Source organism: Syngnathus floridae, chromosome 3 (genome assembly GCF_059516105.1).
Source record: "Syngnathus floridae isolate MCC-2025c chromosome 3, RoL_Sflo_1.0, whole genome shotgun sequence".
NCBI lineage: Eukaryota > Metazoa > Chordata > Actinopteri > Syngnathiformes > Syngnathidae > Syngnathus > Syngnathus floridae.
In genome coordinates, this window is record NC_142415.1 from 2,329,942 (window position 1) to 2,352,387 (window position 22,446).

The following is a 22,446-nucleotide window of genomic DNA, read 5'->3' on the forward strand; positions in this document are numbered from 1 at the left end:
GAGACCTTGCACGAGAACGCCTTCTTCGCTTCTTTGATGCCTCGGGACAGGTCGGCCCTCGCTGTCCTCAAGCCAGCCTCATCCCCCGCTCTGAAAGCCTTGTCCCTGGCCCTCAACAGTCTGAGGACAGCCCCCGTCAGCCACGGCTTCCAGTTCGCGCGAGTGACGACGGATTTCGAGCAAGTCACATCATCGATGCACTTCGTGATGTAAGAGGTAACAGAGTCAGTATACTCCTCTATGTCCGTCCAATCGTTGTAGGTGGCTGCCTGCTTAAACAAGTCCCAGTCAGTGGTGTCGAAGCAGTCACGAAGTGCATCGGAGGCACGCTCAGGCCACACTCGAACCTGCCTCCGAACCGGCCTGGATGCCTTTACCAATTGTCTGTACAATTGGTGGCTGACTACTTTTTTGCCCGACTGTCATCATCATCATCAGGTGTCTTGCCTGGAACAGGCATTGACGGCCATGGCCCTCCATTCTTCTCTGTCCTCCGAAGCTTTCATCTTCGATTTAAGCATTGAATGTCTTTCTATGGCTTTCTTTGCAATTTTACAGACAGTAGGTTGCAATTGCTTTCTGTCCGAGCAGTGCCCATACTGGGCGGCTGTCCTGACCATTGTACCTAAGGGTATCCTCTGCTCAGAACAACGAAGTCCAAAACCAGTAACAAAGATACTCTCTGGCTGCCTTCAAACTTCATCCACCACCTGCTTCCCGTGGCTTCATCGTGACCCTGACAAGGGGGGCTAAATGGGTACTCAGTCTTGCCCAAGGACCTCCCATAGGCTAGCGGAGGGAAGGAGCGCCTTACACTTCCTTTGTCAAAGCAAGCTCTGACCCGCCACCCCCGCCCCACTGTATGTATGGGAAATATTATGGAAGACATGAGCTGAATAATTAAAAGGTGGAGCGGTTTGAATCTGTCAAGAAATGTGGAAATTAAAGGGGGAAAACTAAATTCCAAACCAAATTCTTGTGGGTCTTGTAATGGGGAGAATTAAGAATTTTTGGGAAGGGAGAATTCTTGGAGTCAGTAGGCATAAGATGAACAGTTTAAAGTGGTAACGAGTTTCATCGGGTGAAGAATGTGGAAGGGGAAAAACTGAATGAATCCAAATACTTGAGTCTTGTAATGGGGAAAAAGTAGATTTTTTTGGTAAGGGGGAATTCTTGGAATCAGTAGACATAAGCTCAATAGTTTAAAGATGGAATGATTTGAATCAGTCAAGAAATGTAGGAATTAGAAGACTGAATGAGTCCAAAATATTTGTGGGTCTTGTAAAGAGAAGAATGTAGAGTTTTTGGTCAGGCAATCAGTAGGCATAAGCTGAATAGTCGGAACGGTTTGAATCGGTCAAAAAATATAGAAATTAGAAGAGAAAACTAAATTCTTTAAAATGTTGTGGGTATTTTGAAGGGGTAAATGTAATTTTCTACGTAGCAATTTTGGGAATGTTAAACATCATTCTACCAGTGGTTTGAATGAGCTAAATGCTGTGAATTTCAAATGGGAACAATCTAAATGTAAAATGTTGAATATGCCGTTGAGAATGGATGGTGAAATTTTTGCTGAAAATGTATGAATTTGGGGAAAACTGTTTTTGGGATAAAAAAAAAAAAACGGAAGCCCAGATTTTCTTGTAGGTTCATTATCACAGATTCTCATCTTAAGGCAAAAGCCCCCCCCATTCACATGAAATCATAAAATTTCCGTTTTAAGTTACCAAAAATACCAGCAAAATTGCAAAATACCTGCATAGTGTTTTTCTTTTTAATAACAATAATATACTGTTGACATCCAATATTGCCATTGTAGAATAACACCTTTCTCCCTTCACACCTTTCTCAGGTGATCAGCAGCGATCCATACTGGGTTCCTACCACTGAGGAAGAATACCTGCACTTTGGGGAAAAGGCAGACTCATCTAACCAGGCACTCAAATATATGAATGCTGTCCGCCGCCGAAAGGGTCTCTATGTGGAGGAAAAGATAGTTGAACATGCAGAAAAACAACGAACCCTAAGCAAAAACAAATAGACAAAAAATAACAAATCCTTTCTGCTCTACCAGATGAGTCCTTTTTGCAGGAAGCAAAATGTTAGCTCTGTCTGATTGCTGCTCTGATTTTTTTAATGTGTTATCTATCCATTATGTAGTGCAAACCTGGGCAAATTACGGCCCTTTGTGCGTCCCTGTCCGGCCCGCATGAGGCCAATCGTAATTTGAAAAAAAAAATTAAAAATTTGTGTCGTGCGTACAATACAACTGTTTCGCTTTTATTTTGAAAGGCGTCGCACTTCCGTGTAGCGTACGTGTATGTGAGCTGTGCGTGAAGGTGAACAGTGCGAAGTAATGCTGAGAAACGTGTGCTGACCCTCAGAAAAGAAAAGTTGACGAGGAGCGCCGTGTTTTCAACAAGCCATGGACTGCCAAGTATTTCTTTACAGAAATGAAGGGTAAAGCCATGTGCCTGATTTGTGGTACACAGGTCGCTGTGTTTAAAGAATAGAATTTGAGTCGCCACTACACGACCAAGCATGAGAAAAAATACGTACATCTGTCTGATAAACAGGGCGCATCAGAGGCTGCATTGCTAGCAAAACTGCAAGCCCAACAAGGACTTTTTATCAAGCTTCACACCCAGAGATGCAGCGGCTTTGTCATTTGAGGAAAAGTTAAAGAAGTTAAGAATAAATTGTACTGATTAATGATTGTTTTTTACATGACCCTTAGACCACAATTTCACATAGCTTAATATAAACATAAACAGAATAATTGTACTCTTCTAATTACCAGTACCAACTATTTAAAATAAATAATTTAGTGCATTTTACAATGGAAGAAAATTGAGCAGGTTTAAGTTATCGTAGGTGTGGCCCTCTGACACAACTCAGGTTTTTCATGTGGGCCCTTGTAAAAATTAATTGCCCACCCCTGATGTAGTGGGACATGGCACCACAAATGTTGGATTTGGAAAGCAATATTTTATTGAACATTTATTCTGCTATTAAGCAGTTTTCAATTATGAAAACGTTTAATTTTTCTGCACTTGTGTATGGTATTTTTTTTTTTTTTTAGGAGTCTGGGTAGAAACTCAACTTTTACGTCAGTGTTTCTCAACCACTGTGCCACGACACACTGGTGTGGCGTGAGAAATGTTTAGCTGGGCCGTGGGAAATTGTCCAATATTAATTACAAAGCGCATGTAAACACAATCTCCTAACCACTCGTCAGCGCCTGGTCAGCCACTTGCTAATCGCACGTGTGTGGTTAATCGAAAAATCTTTAGATTTTGTGTTGTGTTGGTCTGATCGTGCGACATCGGCGCATATTCAGTTTGTGTGTGCTGCTGTGTGCTTTTGATAACAGTGACGCTCTTACGGCTGTGATGCATTTGTGGGCTGACAGAAATCCCAGCATGTAGTTTGACTGGAGAACCTGGATTGCGCATTTTTCACCAACATACAGTACACGGTCAAGTCGTGACACCTTCACTGTGATAACCACTCAATGGCTGCCATAACAGCAGGGTATCTTTAAACATGACTTTGTTGTTATTGTCGCAATATATATAGAGCTAGTCTAAAAAAGTAAACGCAGTCATATTGATTCTTTTGGATTTTAATCACAATCACTTGCAATAGTTAATCGGTATGTATATATACATATATATATATATATATATATGTGTGTATATACATTATATATATATACGTATATATATACGTATAAACTGTGATTATATGTATATATATATATATATATATATATATATATATATATATATATACACACATACATATACACCTTATCGTCACCTTATTGTGGTGGAGGGGTTTGTATGCCCCTATGATCCTAGGAGCAATGTTATCGGGGGCTTCATGCCCCATGTAGGGTCACCCATGGCAAACGGGTCCTAGGTGAGGGGCCAGACAAAGCACGGCTCATAGAAGCCCCTTATGATGATTAAAATAAATGGACTTCGTTTTCCCTCGCCCGGACGCGGGTCACCGGGGCCTCCCTCGAGCCAGGCCTAGAGGCGGGGCTCGAAGGCGAGCGTCTGGTGGCCGGGCCTTCGCGCATGGGGCCCGGCCGGGCACAGCCCGAAAAGGAAACTTGGGTCCCCCTTCCCATGGGCTCACCACCTGTGGGAGGGGCCAAAGGGGTCGGGTGCAATGTGAGCTGGGCGGCGGCCAAAGGCAGGGACCTTGGCGGTCTGATCCCCGGTTGCAGAAGCTGGCTCTTGGTACATGGAATGTCACCTCTCTGGCTGGAAAGGGGCCTGAGCTGGTGTGTGAGGCAGAAAAAGTCAGACTAGATATAGTTGGACTAGTCTCCACGCACAGTTTGGGTTCCGGTACAAGCCCTCTCGAGAGGGGCTGGACTCTCTTCCACTCTGGAGTTGCCCACGGTGAGAGGCGTCGAGCAGGTGTGGGCATACTTATTGCCCCCCGCCTGGGCGCCTGCACATTGGGGTTCACCCCGGTGAACAAGAGGGTAGCCTCCCTCCGCCTTCGGGTGGGGGGACGGGTCCTGACTGTTGTTTGTGTCTATGCACCAAACGATAGCTCAGAGTACCCACCCTTCTTGGGGTCCCTGGAGGAAGTGCTGGAGAGCGCTCCTTCTGGGGACTCCATCGTTCTACTGGGTGACTTCAATGCTCACGTGGGCAATGACAGTGAGACCTGGAAGGGCGTGAGTGGGAGGAACGCCACCCCCGATTTGAACCCGAGCGGTGTTCTATTATTGGACTTCTGTGCTCGACACGGATTTTCAAGAATGAACACCATGTTCAAACATAAGGGTGTCCATGTGTGCACTTGGCACCAGGACACCCGAGGCCGCAGTTCGATGATCGACTTTGTAGTCGTGTCATCGGATTTGCAGCCGCATGTTTTGGACACTCGGGTGAAGAGACTGGCGGAGCTGTCAAATTATCACCACCTGGTGGTGGGTTGGCTCCAATGGTGGGGGAAGATGCCGGTCCGACCTGGCAGACCCAAATGCTCTATGAGGGTCTGCTGGGAACGTCTGGCAGAATCTCCTGTCAGGAAGAGCTTCAACTCCCACCTCCGGCAGAGCTTTTCCCACGTCCCGGGGGAGGCGGGGGACATTGAGTCTGAGTGGACCATGTTCCGCGCCTCCATTGTTGAGGCGGCCGACCGGAGCTGTGGCCGTAAGGTCGTTGGTGCCTGTCGTTTGTGGCAATCCCCGAACCCGCTGGTGGACACCGGCGGTAAAGGATGCCGTCAAGCTGAAGAAGGAGTCCTATCGGGCCGTTTTGGCCTGCGGGACTCCGGAGGCAGCTGACAGGTACCGGATGGCCAAGCGGAACACAGCTTCAGCGGTTGCTGAGGCTTAAACCTGGGCGTGGGAGGAGTTTGGTGAGGCAATGGATAATGACTTTCGGACAGCTTCGAGGAAATTCTGGTCCAACATCCGGCGTCTCAGGAGGGGGAAGCAGTGCAACGTCAACACTGTTTACAGTGGGGATGGCGTGCTGCTGACCTCGACTCGTGACGTCGTGAGTCGGTGGGGAGAATACTTTGAAGACCTCCTCAATTCCAACTACACGCCTTCCATTGAGGAAGCAGGGCCTGGAGACTCTGAGGCGGATTCTCCAATCTCTGGGGTCGAAGTCACTGAGGTAGTTAAAAAACTCTAAAGGCTCTGGATGTTGTGGGGCTGTCATTGCTGACACGCCTCTACATTGCGTGGACATCGTGGACAGTGCCTCTGGATTGGCAGACTGGGGTGGTGGTTCCCCTCTTTAAGAAGGGGGACCGGAGGGTGTGTTCCAATTACAGGGGAATCACACTCCTCAGCCTCCCTGGTAAGGTCTATTCAGGGGTGCTGAAGAGGAGGGTCCGTCGGGAGGTCGAACCTCGGATTCAGGAGGAGCAGTGTGGCTTTCGGCCTGGCCGTGGAACAGTGGACCAGCTCTACACCCTCGGCAGGATCCCCATAGGAACCAGTCCACGTGTTTTGTGGACTTGGAGAAGGCGTTCGACCGTGTCCCTCTGGAAGTTCTGTGGAGGGTGCTTCAGGAGTACGGGGTGCCGAGCCAACTGATAAGGGCGGTTCGGTCCCTGTATCACCGATGCCAGAGTCTGGTCCGCATTTCCGGCAGTAAGTCGGATTCGTTCCCAGTGAGGGTTGGACTCCGCCAAGGCTGCCCTTTGTCACCGATTGTGTTCATAATTTTTATGGACAGAATTTCTAGGTGCAGCCGAGGCGTTGAGGGGTTCCGGTTTGGGGACCTCAGCATCGCGTCTCTGCTTTTTGCAGATGACGTTGTGCTGTTTGCTTCTTCAGGCTGTGATCTCCAGCTCTCGCTGGAACGGTTCGCAGCCGAGTGTGAAGCGGTCGGGATGAGGGTCAGCACCACCAAATCTGAGTCCATGGTCCTCGGTCGGAAAAGGGTGGCATGCCCTCTCCGGATCGGGGATGAGATCCTGCCCCAAGTGGAGGAGTTCAAGTATCTTGGAGTCTTGTTCACGAGTGAGGGAAGGATGGAGCGCGAGATCGACAGGCGGATCGGTGCAGCGTCGGCAGTAATGCGGACCCTGTACCGGTCCGTTGTGGTGAAGAGAGAGCTGAGCCAAAAGGCAAAGCTCTCAATTTACCAGTCGATTTACGCTCCTACGAGCTATGGGTCGTGACCGAAAGAACGAGATCCCGGATACAAGCGGCCGAAATGAGTTTTCTCCGCAGGATGTCCGGGCTCTCCCTTAGAGATAGGGTGAGAAGCTCGGTCATCCGGGAGAGACTCGGAGTAGAGTCGCTACTCCTCCACGTTGAGAGGAGCCAGATGAGGTGGCTCGGGCATCTTATCAGGATGCCTCCTGGACGCCTCCCTGGGGAGGTGTTCCGGGCATGTCCCACCGGTAGGAGACCCCGGGGACGACCCAGGACGCGCTGGAGAGACTACCGTATTTGCCGGTTTATTGGTCGACCTTTTTCGATCCAAAATCGACCGAAAAAAAATCGACCTCGACTTATACACCGAGTCATAAAATTTAACTTCGTATTCATCGCTTCAAATGTGATGGTAACCAAGGCCGTTTCTCATGCATCTCATTGTGCGTTGGCACTTAGAAAGTTTGAACCGGGCGGCGTGCGCGAGTGCGCGGCCCGCTGGAAGTCGAATGAGGCTCCGCGATTTCATCCGCGGTGCTTATAAAGTGCCGATCCGCTCGCCGGGAGCTATTTTCGGCCACTTGACGCGTGCGCACGGCCTCCCGGATGTGCCGGGCGGCGTGCGCGAGCTCGGCGGCCGCTGGAAGTCGAATGAGGCTCCGCAATTTCATACGCGGTGCTTATAAAGTGCCGATCCGCTCGGTGGGAGCTATTTTCGGCCACCTGGCGCGTGCGTACGGCCTCCCGGATGTGCCGGGTGGCGTGCGCGAGCTCGCCGGCCGCTGGAAGTCGAATGAAACTCCGCGATCTCCTCCGCGGTGCTTATAAACAGCCGATCCGCTCGGCGGGAGCTATTTTCGGCCACTTGACGCGTGCGCACGGCCTCCCGGATGTGCCGGGCGGCGTGCGCGAGCTCGGCGGCCGCTGGAAGTCGAATGAGGCTCCGCAATTTCATCCGCGGTGCTTATAAAGTGCCGATCCGCTCGGCGGGAGCTATTTTCGGCCACCTGGCGCGTGCGTACGGCCTCCCGGATGCGCCGGGCGGCGTGCGCGAGCTCGCCGGCCGCTGGAAGTCAAATGAAACTCCGCGATCTCCTCCGCGGTGCTTATAAACAGCCGATCCGCTCGGCGGGAGCTATTTTCGGCCACTTGGCGCATGCGCACGGCCTCCCGGATGTGCCGGGCGGCGTGCGCGAGTTCGCCGGCCGCTGGAAGTCGAATGAGGCTCCGCGATTTCATCCGCGGTGCTTATAAAGTGCCGGTCCGCTCGGCATGTATATGTATATATATATATATATATATATATATATATATATATATACATATATATATATATATATATATATACACATCCGTATATATATATATATATATATATGGATATAGATGTGTATATATATATATATGTATACGTATATATATATATATATATATATATATATATATATATATATATATATATATATACATATATATATATATATATATTTATATGGCATCCGTCTGTCTCGAGAGACAATGGTAGCGCCATGGAGCATGGAATCACTGGAGTAAAGTACAGCGTCTAGCATGACAGTCTCTCCCACAAGCTGGACATACGAATTGAGTTGGTTGCTCTTGGGCCTGAGCTTCCTGTCTCTGTTTCCTGCGTTTACGCTTGCTTTCCAAATGCTGGATTCTTTTTTCCTTGCCTTTCCTTACTCCATCATGAATGACTTGGCGCCAGGACTTACGATCCATCGCTTGAAGTTCCCAATTTTTCATGTCGATACCTGTAAGGACCATGTCTCTTTTACACGCATCCTTAAAGCCCAGCATTGGACGACCCCTCGGGCGATGTCATTCATGCGGCGCACATGTCCAAGCCATCTCATTCGACATTGACAAAGCAGGAGATGCATACTGAGGGAACCAGCCTTTTCTAGCACCGAAGTGTTCGTGACACGCTCTTGCCAAGTGATGTCCAGAATCCGATGTAGACACCGGATGTGAAACTTTTCCAGTTGGTCCTCCTGGCGAGCATAGATGGTCCGTACAGCAGTGTTCCGAGGACGCAAGCCTGGTACACTTTGAGCTTGGTGTTCCCCATACATATATTTATATAAATATATATATATGGAGCCTCGGTTTTCGAACGTCCAGGTTCTCAAACAGATCGGTATTTGAACAAAAAATTTGAGATTTTTTTGCTTAGGATGTCGGACGAAATTTTCGTTGTTGAACCTCGCGAGATGAGCCGAGAGGACCGGCATGCCAACTGACTCCGTTCGTTATTACATTCTTGTTACTCTGAAGATTGCATCAACTCTCATCATGCCTCCAAAGGAAGCAAGTTGGAGCAGTAAAGCCATCCTAAAACACAAAGACGCTCTTAAAGCTATGTGACAGTGAGCACCCGGCGCGCTGTGGCCGCGCGATTGGACCAAATTAAGCTCCCTGCGCCGGAGGTCCACTTAAATTTTGGAAAGTACATCAGGACATTAACAATATTTTCTAAATTTCAGCGACGGCTCTGTCACAATAATGCGACCAGCGCGGTGTAGTTGTGCAGTCAGTGCGGCGCTACGGTTGCACGTTTGGCTGAGCGCTGCAGTTGCGCGATCATATAAAATTAAGCTCCCTGCGCACTGAGGTCCACTTAAATTTTGGAAAGTACATCAGGACTTTAAAATTATTTTCTAAATTTCAGCGACGACTCTGTCACAACAATGCGACCAGCGGGGTGCTGTTGCGCGGTTGGCGAATGCACAAATGAAAAAAATGCTTAAAAAAGGCGGGGATTTTTGCTTGGAATGGATTAAATTTGTTTCTATTATTTGTAATGGGAAAACATGATTCGGAATTTGAACGATTCACTTCTCGAACAGCCTTCTGGAACGGATTGTTGTCAAAAACCGAGGCTCCACAGTATTTCCCGGACTATAATGCGCACCGGACTATAAGGCGCACCTTCAATGAATGGCCCATTATAAAACTTTGTCCATATATAAGGCGCACCGGAATATAAGGTGCACCTGTCCATATATAAGGCGCACCGGAATATAAGGTGCACCATTAATGCAATCATAATTCAATAACTTGAAATAGTGAAAACAATAACAATATATCAATAATGCTAATATCACACAACACACAAAATAAACATGTAAAGCTTACTTTAATAAGTAGAAAACAAAACAGTCTGATAGATCAGTAAACTTTAAGTTAAAGTTAAAGATTAAAATAATAACAAATTAACAATTTTATTAAAGTTGAATGAATTTTTTATTAGCTGTATTAAGTTTGTTTTATTGTTGTTATTGTTGTATGAATAAGAAGGGTGATATTGGTGTTTGTGACTGCAGTAAACAGGCCAGGTTGCATCATGTCAGATTTTTAATCCAAATCAAATAATTCTCCATTTTATCTTTTTTATTTCAACTTCAAATGCAACAAATTACTTTCTAATCATAAAATAATGACACATTTTATGATGCAGAGCTAGTAATTGATATTTTGGGGGTCCTTGAAAATACCTGTATTATACATCTACTTGTGTCTTTACTGAGCTGTTCATTCTAATTCAATAAATCCAAACGCCATTACAAAATGATGACATCGTAGCAACATAAACAGATCAAAAAATGTATGCCTATAATAAATGACATCATTAAAGGACAATGGGTAATGACATAATATTGAAAGACTGTGAAAACACTTCATCTAGACCAATCAAATTTAAAGGCATGATGCAAATTTGCAAATACGTCATGTGAGGAAACTATAAGTACCTCTGTTTTGCAACAGAAAATCTTAAATTATACAGATCATTCTCTGATGAGAGAAACTAAGATATATGCTGCAACTTTCCATGATGATACAAGAACCAAGCATTTCTGGTTTACTAAACTGGAAAATAGAAATTATATGATTCCTATCTCATCAAGAAAAAACTCTTCAGAATGCATTGCTGAATTCACAGCCACCAGGCTATTGCTTCATATTACATACATTGAGGAATTTTAAACTTTTCAAGATTTTACATATTCTTGTAGGAAAATGGATGGAAGAGGAGACAGAAGCAACAATGTTGCTGAGGGTGAGTTTCTTCTCCTCTTAAGAAATTAGACACTGCTTGTATGAATATTATGACTAAGTTCAATATGACATTGCAGGACCACAGTTTAACCTATTTCCAAGGTTAATTATAAACGGGGATGCTCCACCAGTCAATCCAGTTTTGAATGCAGGTTTGGAACCCATTGAATTTCTGGTGGATGTTGGATTAGTGGATAGTTTTGGTGGCAGGAGACAGCTTTTGCAACAACTCGCAATCCAGCCTGTCAACACTGTTAACAACATTGTTGACATGGAGGACAATGAGGAAGCCCCGTTAGAGGACCTCAATGGAGGATGCAGCAGTGAAGATGATGAAGATGAATTGGATGACAACAATAAAATGAGATGGTGGGATGAGTTTATTGACAGTGAGTCAGACTCCAACTCTGTTACTGATGACTTGGATAGCACTGGCAGCAGTTTTGTAGATTGCATGGATGTACATCCAGACCACGATGCTTGTGCTAAAGTTAATTGGGATTACTGCAAACTTTTTGCTGAAAAAGAATCAACACCTGAAGAATACAAGAAGTCCTGTAAGGATGAGGAAGAGCACAAACCATAATGATAGTATTCAGTGAGTGCCTGAAATATGGTTCAGAAGTGGCTATGTCTCTAGAAGTCCCCTGTTATGTTGCATGTTATGTATAACCAACACTGACAATAAGTATATAAATTTAATACCTTGAATTTGATCTCAGCATCCCAAATTAATGCTACAGTTGTCAATTACAATGCTTTATTGTCCGTCCGTCCGTCCGTCCATCCATCCATCCATCCAACCAACATAAACCTTTTCCTTATTAGAGTCACTGTCATTGGTAACTGGCACTATCCGAAGTGGCTTTGAGCAAGAGGCAGATATTCCCTGCACTCAGCGGAGCAACCATCTACTTTCTGCATGCAGACATAGAACATATCCCCCGACCTGACACTTTTTTCTTGGTCAAAAATTGAACATTCAAAAATCAATAACTCACTCTGTGGACCTTAATGACTAGAACTGCGACCAGCCATAAATGGCTTTCGCAGCGCTGGCCATTGGCATGTTGGGAAAGCGGCACATTGGAATTGGATTTTTTTTTTAATGAAGTTAAAAATTAAGTTAAAAATTATTAAGTTAAGTTAAAAATTATTGAATAATAGTACTGCAAAATTCGAAAATCAGCATGACTTCATTCTTCGTAAACAACACGTTGCCAATGCTACAGTGTTTGATGAAATAAAAAGCTTTGTTTTGTCTTTTTATTTTAAAAACACACCAACTACCATGACCTTATTGTAAAAACACACCAACTACACTTTGGTTGAGATGAGGGTGGTGAAGGGGTTTGCGTGTCCCTATGATCCGAGGAGCTAAGTGGTTCATGCCCCTGGCAGGGTCACCCATAGAAAATATGTATATCCTAGGTGAGGGACCCCTTATTATGATGAATAACATCAGTGAACGATGATGTCCAGACCCTTGCCTGGACTCGGGTCATAGGGGGCGGCCCCCCTCGGGAGGCAGACCTGAGGGTGAGGCTCGATGGCGAGCGCCAAGTGGCCGGGCCTACACCTATGGTGCCCTGTCCTAATGCAGCCCAAAAAGGCAACATGGGTCCTCTTCCCATAGGCTCACCACCTGGGGGAGGAGAAAAAGGGTGTCGGTGCTATGTGAGCTGGGCAGTGGCCAAAGATAGTATTGGCAGTTCGATCCTCGGCTCCAGAAACTAGCTCTAGGGGCATGAAATGTCACCTCTCTGACAGGGAAGGAGCTCGAGCTGCTAGACATAATCGGACCTGCCTCCACAAACAGGGTCAGAATGTTTCCAACTAAATATAGTCAGGCTCTCCTCCACTCACAGCTTGGGCTTTGCCACCGGTTCTCTCCAGAGGGCTTGGACTCGCTTCCACTCTGGAGTTGCCCAGGGTGAGAGGCACAAATCAGGTGTGTGCATACTTATTGCACCACGGCTTGGCGTCTGTACATTTGGGTTCACGCCAATGGATGAGTGTCGCCTCCCTCTGCCTACCAGTGTAGGGGACTGATCCTGACTGTTGTTTGTGCCTATCTTCTAGAGGTGCAACGGTACATATGTATAACCCACGGTATCAGCATCTTTTTAGAACCGGGAGTAATTTTATTAATAATGGTTTTGACACTGGTGGTGGCATGGTGCTTGATTGGTTAGCACGTTTGCCTCACCCTGCAGAGGTCGTGGGTACAGGTGTGAAGGTGTGAAGGTTTGTTCTTCTCGTGCCTTGTCTCCATTGTCCCCATTCAAATACATACATACATACATACATACATACATACATACATACATACATACATACATACATACATACATACATAAATACAACTATTTGCTGGAGAATGTAGATACACAGCAGAGTAAACTTGTGAAAACGTTTTTTGACACGAGGTGAGGTCTTTCGCTTGTTCACTTGAAGCAAAGGGAAGTCACTTCCTCCTCATACAAACACAATCAACACGCAAGGTAAAACGGTGCGTCGTGCAAGACGGACTGGGTGTGTTTCTGTCAGTCGGTACTTACTGTTTTGGGGATGATTATAAGGATGGACAAAGTCAGTCCTTGCGTAGTCTGTCCTTTTTTAAAAAACTTCTGGGGAATCAGCATCCGCCCGGATGCCCTTGACTCAGTGAGCGCAAACGTTCAGTGCCATGAAATTTGGTTAGGTCACCTCACTGGTGTAACAGCACCGATAATCAAAAGATAAAAGTATTTGAATTACTTGTAGTTCCTGGTCTTCTCCATTTCTGGCTCCAAATCATTAAATAAAAAGATTAAAGTATTTGATTTACTTATAGTTCCTGGTAATCTCCATTTCTGACTTCAAATATCAGTGATTACTACTTCAGGCAGCTTATTGACTACATCCAAAGGATCGGTCACAACTGAAGGAAAATTCGGTTCTTCATCGGCTCCATCAAGTTTGATCATTGCCCGCATTCAGGTAGTTCAATCCGTTCAGTTGTGATTATCTTCCCTCACCATCATTCGACCATACTTATCTAGTCTGAATGATTCCCATGTTGTTGTATATTCTTCGGTGAATCAGGAGGTTGATGTCATGCTCGTTCTTGCCATATAAATGTAGAGCAGGGGTTCTCAACTGGTTTTGTCCAAGCGACCACCATTAAAACCAAGAAGCAACTCAGGGACCACTTCTTTGGCGGAATATTATTTTATTTTGCACCAAAGGATAGACCTATACAGGCTCTTTATTTGCATCTGTATGTTGTCTATTTCGAGAATCTCAGTTACATTTGACATCATTTGGATGGGTAAATGATTCACAAAATTAGCTGTGTCAAATCCGCACATATCAAACGTAAGCAACCGGCTCTCCGTTTAAAGGGTTAAAACTCTCCTTTGTCCCCGCTGCTCTAACGCTGCTCTCATCGGGAGACGAGAGTTAAATAAACCGGATTTCGGGAGATATTCGTCCGAGTACTGACCGCCTATACGAAATTAATTCTGAAGGAATCAATGTAATCTTTTTAGGACACCAAACCCTCTAAAATCAAGCGACGCTCATGTAGAGTAACTAGGGTCGAGACACGGCGTCAGAATAACCGTGCCCCTTCTCCTGGTGGCTATTTTCCTTTGATTTGGGGCTTTTGTTAAATCTTGGATATATTTAGCTGTCTTTGTTAAGACCACGGAGATTCGTTAATTTACACTAGCACACACCTGCACATAGCTGACCAGATCTGACAATTCCCGATGTTAAGGATTAAAGCGGTCTTCACTTTAAAAAGAACTGAACAGTTTCAAAGTATGACTATGAAAGAGAAACAAAAGAGAATTAGAGCTTAAGAGATCCGAATAATCATTAATCGAAATTAAATGATTATAAAGTAGAAATGTAATGACTAAGTAAGAAAAAGAATTGCAAGTATCAATTGTTTGAACAAACAACAATAATTCCAGTCACCAATCTCAATAGAGCAAAAATGATTCAGTCTCGAAGTTTTCTCGATTGTAAAACTAAAAAAAAAAAATAGTAAAAAGAGGGTAAAAGACAAAAGGTATAAAATGCTAGGTGGAAAAGTCGAGGAATCAGTTCTCCTTGTTCCAAAAATGCGAAGTTTGTTTAAAAAAGTAAGGTCTGCCTTGAGGAGAAAGCCAATGCCCTAATATGGCGTCTCCCTCTTGATGCCTCAGGAGGCGCTTTCCCCTCGTCTATCCTCAAGCTTAAAATTTGGCAAAGTCCAGTTTGAAGGCTCTAGAAAATCATTTTAGCGGATTTTAGTCTAATCTCAAAAAGAACGAAAAATCTATCTTCGTATAAAGGCATTCTTTGCTCCGGGCAGCAGCAGCAGGGCTATCGCCCTGACGAGGAAGAGCGCTGCTCTCGTTCAGAACAAACCTTTTATAGGCTGTACGTAGGTTGTATGCCAGTATTCTTTCATTAGGTCAAACCAGTCATGTCCAAAGTCCGGCCCGGGGTCCAAATCCGGCCCCCTGTCAGATTTCATACGGCCCGTAGCTTCGGTCTTATAATGTATTATTTATGGCCCGCCTGCACTGTCAAACTCTAATAGTCAAGTCAAGTCACGTTTATTTGCATAGCCCTAAATCACAAACAGTCTCAAAGGGCTTCACATAGACAAAAATTGACAATTATTCTCAAAGCATCCCCTGATCTTAAGCTCCCAAAAGGGCAAGGAAAAACTCAAAAACCCCTACCAGGGGAAAATGAGAAACCTTGAGAAGGGACCACAGATGGAAGGATCCCCCTTTCAGGATCACCAGGTTATAATGTATGCAGAGAGGGCACAAGTAATACATAATATGAAAATCAATGAAAAAATGGATGTCGGAGGTGCCCTCGATTGTCCTGGCCGTGTCTTCAAGGAGGTTGAGCTGCAGTTTCCTCATCTTGAATTGGTCCCCGAGAATCCAGCTAGCCGCTATCAGCTTTTTGCGCCACCTAACCCCCTCCCCAGCCAGGGAGGGTGGTGGGCAGAGAGAACAAAAGCAAACTCCGGCCGAATCGGCCACTACAAGTTAGTTAAAGGCCATCTCATAGAAATGTGTCATAAATGTTTCTACTGAGGTAGCAGTTCTAATATCCATTGGTAGAGCATTCCAAAGCTCTGGAGCCCGAATAGAGAATGCTCTAGAACCTGCAGACATTTTCTTGGCCCTCGACTAAGACTAGCGTTTTGCGAACGAAGGTTACGAGACGGAACATAAGGAACGACTAGGTCGACGAGATATGAAGGCGCTAAGCCAGGCAGTGATTTATAGGTTAGTAGAAGAACCTTGAAGTCACATCTTAAATGGACCGGGAGCCAATATAAGTTGGCTAATATTGGGGTAATGTGATCAAATTTTCTTGTCCGTGAGAGCAGCCTTGCAGCAGCATTTTGTACCAACTGTAGACTTTTGATGAGGGACTTAGGAAGACCAGAGAATAATACATTACAGGAGTCCAGGCGCAACGTGACGAACGCATGTATAATAGTTTCCGCATCCCCGGTCGAGAGGATCTGACGAATCTTAGGAATATTACGAAGGTGAAAAAACGCAATTCTGGTTATATTCTTAATGTGTTTTTGAAAGGAGAGTGTTTGGTCAAATATTACCCCGAGATTAGTTACAGTATCACTCTGAGTGATAGTACGGTTATCTATAGTTATAGTGGTTTCCTTAAATAAGTGTTGATAACGAGTAGGACCAATTATCAACATCTCAGTTTTATTTGGGTTAAGACGAAGGAAGTTGAGAGACATCCATTGCTTGATCTACGAAAGGCACGCCTCGAGATTACAACAGTCCTGCGGATCTGTCATCGATAACGGCATATATAATTAGGTGTCATCCGCGTAGCATTGAAAACTAATATTATATTTACGTATTATGTCCCCAAGCGGAATCATATAAATATTAAATAGAATCGGTCCAAGTACCGATCCCTGTGGGATACCACACGTAACCTTATAGAGCTCAGAGGACGTATTCCCATGGACCACTCAGTGCGTCCTGTCTGATAGATAGGAATAGAACCAACCTAGTGCTGACCCTGAGATACCAACACAACTTTTAAGACGCCCTAATAAAATATCGAAGTCTACAGTGTCAAAGGCAGCACTAAGATCGAGTAATAACAATACAGACGACGTATTTGAATCCATAGCTATGAGGAGATCATTAGTCACTTTAGCAAGTGCTGTCTCTGTGGAATGATTAGCTCTAAAACCAGACTGAAAAGAGTCATATCGATTATTAGCGACCATGTAATCAATAAGCTGCTGAGCTACTACTTTTTCAAGAAGTTTTGCTATGAATGGGAGGTTTGAAACTGGCCTATAATTACTGAGACAGTCTGGGGCAAGATTTGCTCGCTTAAGTAACGGTTTAATAATAGCGATTTTAAAGGCTGTTGGCAACATCCTAGAGGAGACAGACAGATTGATTATATTTAAGAGAGACGGTCCTAAATAAACAAATAATTCTTTAAGTAGTTTGGCCGGAAGCGGGTCAAGTAAACATGTTGTTTGTTTAGCTGCACTAACCAATTGTGGAAGCCTTTCAAGGGACACACATTTAAAATTTGAGAGGGTTATTGCATGATCCCCAGCGCTAGTAACTGGCGGAGCGATTGGAATGGTATTCTTGATCTCGTCCCTAATGGACTCAATCTTTTGAGCAAAACATTTCATAAACTCGTCAGCTGAGTGAAAGGAGCTATCGGGGGTCGGCTGGCGTAGAGTTAGCTTTGCCACTGTATCAAATAGGTATTTAGGATTGTTTTTATTGAGATTAATGACTTGCGAAAAATAATGAGTTTTTGCTAAGTTAAGCGCATCTTTATATTTCAGGAGGCTGTCCTTCCATGCCTGATGGAAAACCTCAAGTTTGGTTAAACGCCAACTGCGCTCATGCTTCCTACATAATTGCTTAAGCATACGTGTTTCATCTGTGAACCACGGAGTTGGCCATCTACGGCGAGTTTTCAGACGTAGCGGCGCCACAGAGTCGATGGCTTTTAATAATGTTGCATTGAATTCATTTGTAAGATTATCAATAGATCCGGTGTATGCGGGAAACATGGCGGTTGCCGGCGACAGTAACCAGTAGCGCAGTTGCAGTCATGGAGTTAAAATTACGGCTGTTATAATTCTGATTGCTCTCTTGTCTTTGACAAGGAACTAAAATTTCAAATTTTATTAAATGATCAGACAAAACAGTAGTGTATGGCAGTACGGCTATATTTGAGGTTGCTAGTCCCCGGGATAATACCAGATCTAAGGTATTTCCATTCTTATGCGTTGCTGCCTGTACGGCTTGCGTAAAACCAAACGAATCGATTAAAGTCTGAAATGCCGAAGTTAGTGGTTCTGACGGTGAATTCATGTGCATGTTGAAATCACCCATGATAACTATATTATCTGCATTTGTCACTAGATAAGCCACAAATTCTGAAAATTCATCCAGGAAGCCAGAGTAAGCCCCGGGTGGACGGTAAATAACAGCAAGATAGAATGACGGTAAAGCAGTGGATCGGACAATGAGAACTTCAAATGTTTTAAATACGTGAATTGAGCGAGGCCTAAATCTAAGCTCAGAATTTGAGATGAGGGCGACACCCCCACCCTTTTTTCGAGGACGCGTCACATGCAAGCTAACAAAATTTGGAGGCAAGGCCTTGTTAAGCGGCAGCAGTTCATTAGGTTTTAACCAGGTCTCGCAAAGACCGAAAACGTTTAGATTATGTTCCGTGATAAGGTCATTAACGAGAACTGCTTTCGTATGAAGCGATCTAATAAAACCGAGTTTAAGTGTAATCGGTCGATCCTGACAGGATCGCTCCTGACATCCTCCAACAGAAGCTCATCCAGCTCACGGTGCCTGCCTCCACCTGCCAGTGGGTCACCAGCTTCCTGACCAAAAGGAGACAGCGTGTGAGGCTGGGGAGCATCACATCTGACACCCGGACCACCAATACTGGAGCCCCTCAGGGGTGCGTCCTCTCCCCACTGCTCTTTTGCCTCTACACCAAGGATTTCTCCGCAGGTGACTCCTGTGAAGCTCCTGAAGTATGCAGACGACACCACTCTCATCGGACTGATCCAGAACGGTGATGAGACTGCGTACAGACAGGAGGTGGAGCGGCTGGTCCACTGGTGCAGCCAAAACCACCTGGAGCTGAACCCGCTCAAGACCGTGGAGATGACAGTGGACTTCAGGCGAGACCATTCACCACTTTCATCCCTCACTATCCGCAGTAATACTATTCTCTCCACAGACACCTTCAAGTTCCTGGGAACCACAATCTCTCGGGACCTGAAATGGACCGGCCACATAGACTCTGTACGGAAGAAGATCCAGCAGAGGCTGTGCTTCCTGAGACAGCTCAAGAAGTTCAACCTGCCGCGGGAGCTGCTGAAGACCTTCTATACTGCCATCATCCAGTCAGTCCTCTGCACCTCCATCACTGTCTGGTTTGGATCGGCCTCCAAACAAGACAAGCACTGACTGCAACGGACAATCAGGACTGCAGAAATGATAATTGGAATCAACCTCCCATCTATCCAAGACTTGTACCTGTCCAGGACCAGGAAACGTGCAAATAACATCTCTACGGACCCTTCTCACCCAGGTTGCAGTCGGCTCAAAATACTCCTCTCCGGATGGCGTTATAGAGCTCTGTACGCCAAAACCAGCAGACACAGAGACAGCTCATTCCCCCAGGCTGTCGCTCTGATGAACTCAGAGTCTTTGCTGTGCAATAACATCCTGCTCCCCACACCTTTTTTGAATTGTCTACATTATTTGTACTATGTGTCCTCTCTGCATCCGTTGCAGCCTGGTCATCCTAGAAGAGGGATCCTCCCATCTGTGGTCTCTTCTCAAGGTTTCTCATTTCCCCTAGTCGGAGTTTTGAGGTTTTCCTTGCCCTCCTGGAAGTTTAAGATTAGGGATGTTTGAGAATATTTATCATTTTTCCGACGTCCTGAGTGTTGTTAGTCACCTAAATGTTGAACAGAGGCTGTGATGTACCGAAGTCAAATTCCTAGTTTGGCACGCTCAAACATGGCGAATAAAAATTCTTGAATCTTGAAAGCAAGTTTTGTATTTCATTTGGAAGTCAAGGCGCCAGAGTCTGGAGAAAGGCTGGAGAGGAGCAAAATCCAAGTTGCTTGAAATTCAATGTGAAGTTCCCACAGTCAGCGATGGTTTGGGGAGCCATGTCAGCTGCTGGTGTTGGTCCACTGGGTTTCATCAAGACCAGAGTAAATGCAGCTGTGTACCAAAAGATTTTAGAGCACTACATGCTTCCGTCTGCTGAAAAGCTCTATGGAGATTATGATTTCATTTTCCAGCATGATCTGGCACCTGCCCACACTGCCAAAAGCACTAGTAAATAGTGTACTGACCATGGCATTAATGTCTTCGATTGGCCTGCCAATTCCCCTGGCCTGAACCCCATAGATAATTTGTAGGGTATTATGAAGAAGAAGCTGAAAGACACCAGACCCAACAATGCAAATGAGCTGAAGGCCGCTATTGAAGCATCCTGGGCATCCATAACACCTCAGCAATGCTACAGGCTGATTGCCTCCATGCCACGCTGCATTGATGCAGTAATCCGTCCAAAAAGATTCCCAACCAAGTACTGAGTGCATTAATGGACATTTTCAAATGTTTGATTTTGTTTTGCTGTTATAAATCAGTTTTTTTACTTGGTCTGAGGAAATATTCTAATATTTTGAGATAGGATATTTGAGTTTTCTTAAGCTGTATGCCATAATCAGCAATATTAAAATAATAAAAGGCTTGCAATATTTGAGTTGATTTGTAATGAATCCAGAATGTATGACATCTTAGTTTTTTTAATTGCATTACAGAAAATAAAGAACTTTGTCACAATATTCTAATTTTCAGACACAGTCGTGTGTGTGTGTGTGTGTGTGTGTGTGTGTGTGTGTGTGTGTGTGTGTGCGTGTGCGTGTGCGCGTGCGCGTGCGCGTGCGCGTGCGCGTGCGTGCGTGCGTGTGTGTGTGTGTGTGTGTGTGTGTGTGTGTGTGTGTATAAAATGTGCAACTTAGCCAAAATAGTAAATCGCTAAAATGCAATATGATGAATGCCCAAATCACTTTTTATTTCCTAGAATTGGGGAATTTCAACACACCATAGTCATTGCGAGATTAACAAGAGGAAGATGAGGGCGATAATGCATACACTTGATGAAGGAAGCGAATGAGGACGGACAGGAAGGCTCATGTTGTGATGCATTCTGATTCAGCTCAGCCAGCCAATTAGAGAGCAGGAAAGCAGTCCCACTTCAGTTCAGCGTGCCATTGTGGGGAGGGAGTGGGTGGAATACAGAGTGGTGTGGAATAAATGGAGGAGAACATGAGATATAGAAACAGACCAAGTTCCTGGGGGTGCACATCAGTGAGGACCTCTCCTGGTCCGCGAACACCTCGTCACTGGCAAAGAAAGCTCAGCGCCGCCTGTACTTCCTGCGGAAGCTCAGCCGTGCATGTGCTCCTCAGGCAGTCCTGTCTACATTCTACCGTGGCACCATTGAGAGCGTCCTCACCAGTTGCATCGCTGTCTGGCGTGGTAACTGCACTGAACAGAACTTGAAGGCCCTGCAGCGCATAGTGAATACGGCTGGTAAGATTATTGGTGCTTCGCTTCCCTCCCTGAAGGACATTTACACCTCCCATCTCACCCGCAAGGCAACCTCGATTGCCAGAGATGTGAGTCACCCGGCTCACTCTTTGTTTGACCTTCTGCCCTCTGGGAAGAGGTACAGGAGCCTGCGCTCCCGCACCACCAGACTCGCCGACAGCTTCTTTCCCCAGGCTGTTAGGGCCCTGAACTCGCTACCCCCTTCTGCGTAGCGTGCGGCACTGTTGCGCTATTTTCGGGAATGTCTGCTGTACGCGCACTTGCTCTTTTTTGTTTTTTTCTTTTTGTGCTCCTCTTAATTATTTATTTATTTATTTATTGTTGTGTTATTTATTCATTATTTATTCAGCACGCTTTTGTTATACTTGTTTACTGTTTGTCTGTTGTGAGCCATGTCTTGTCACCGTGGGATGGGGGGAACGAAATTTCGGTTTCTTTGTGTGTCTTTGGCATGTGGAGAAATTGACAATAAAGCTGACTTTGACTTTTGACTTTTTTGACTTTGAGATGGAATAGATTGGAATGAGAGATGAACTGGGAGGAAACACAGGGAGAAAAGGAAAGACAGGCAGAGAATAATGCATCAATAAATGCTGATCTTAGCACTAAGACCAAATCACTGCAACTGTACCGTACTGTACCATACTATAACATTGAAGAGAAAACGTTTCAAATTACATTATTTTGAGAGCTCAAATTCCAACCCAAAACAACCACAACTGGATCACACAACACATGAAGTACACAATCTGCTTAAAAAAAAAAAAAGATCCGAAATTCAATTTTTATTTCTTATCTGGTGTATTTATACAAATTGTTTTATAACAACAACATCTTTGGCAGGTAAGATTTAAGTTTTAGTTTGGGGTACCAGCCTTGTTCTAGTAAAAGTATTTCTTTGTGAATGAAAAATGGCAAGTTATTTTGTGATCTTGTCTCATGGAATTAAATATCTGCATGGATTATGAGGATATTTAGACAGACATACGGCCCTAGTGATCATATAAGTCATATTGAAGATAAATGAATTACTAAATGTTTGAG

General features: G+C 45.0%; 2 protein-coding genes across 8 annotated transcripts in view; both read left to right on the forward strand.

Annotated features, from left to right (window-relative positions):
• The window catches only part of efl1 (elongation factor like GTPase 1), a 116,510-nt gene extending 95,959 nt beyond the window's left edge, over nt 1-20,551 (forward strand). For 5 of the 7 annotated variants that reach the window (XM_088371480.1, XM_088371482.1, XM_088371481.1 and 2 more), the window contains one exon: nt 1,853-2,269. In XM_088371480.1, the coding sequence (XP_088227606.1) occupies nt 1,853-2,041 (189 nt within the window). In that variant the 3' untranslated portion in view covers nt 2,042-2,269. Of the gene's footprint in view, nt 1-1,852; nt 2,270-18,562 lie in introns of those variants that run through there. The other 2 variants (XR_015857587.1, XM_088371483.1) reach the window with 2 other exon arrangements.
• Nucleotides 8,223-11,436, forward strand: LOC148400094 (uncharacterized). The gene is made up of 2 exons (XM_088371499.1): nt 8,223-10,721; nt 10,798-11,436. Exons 1-2 carry the CDS (start codon nt 10,682-10,684, stop codon nt 11,304-11,306), a joined length of 549 nt encoding a protein of 182 aa, XP_088227625.1. The 5' UTR covers nt 8,223-10,681; the 3' UTR covers nt 11,307-11,436.
• Nucleotides 20,552-22,446: the final 1,895 nt, after the last annotated feature.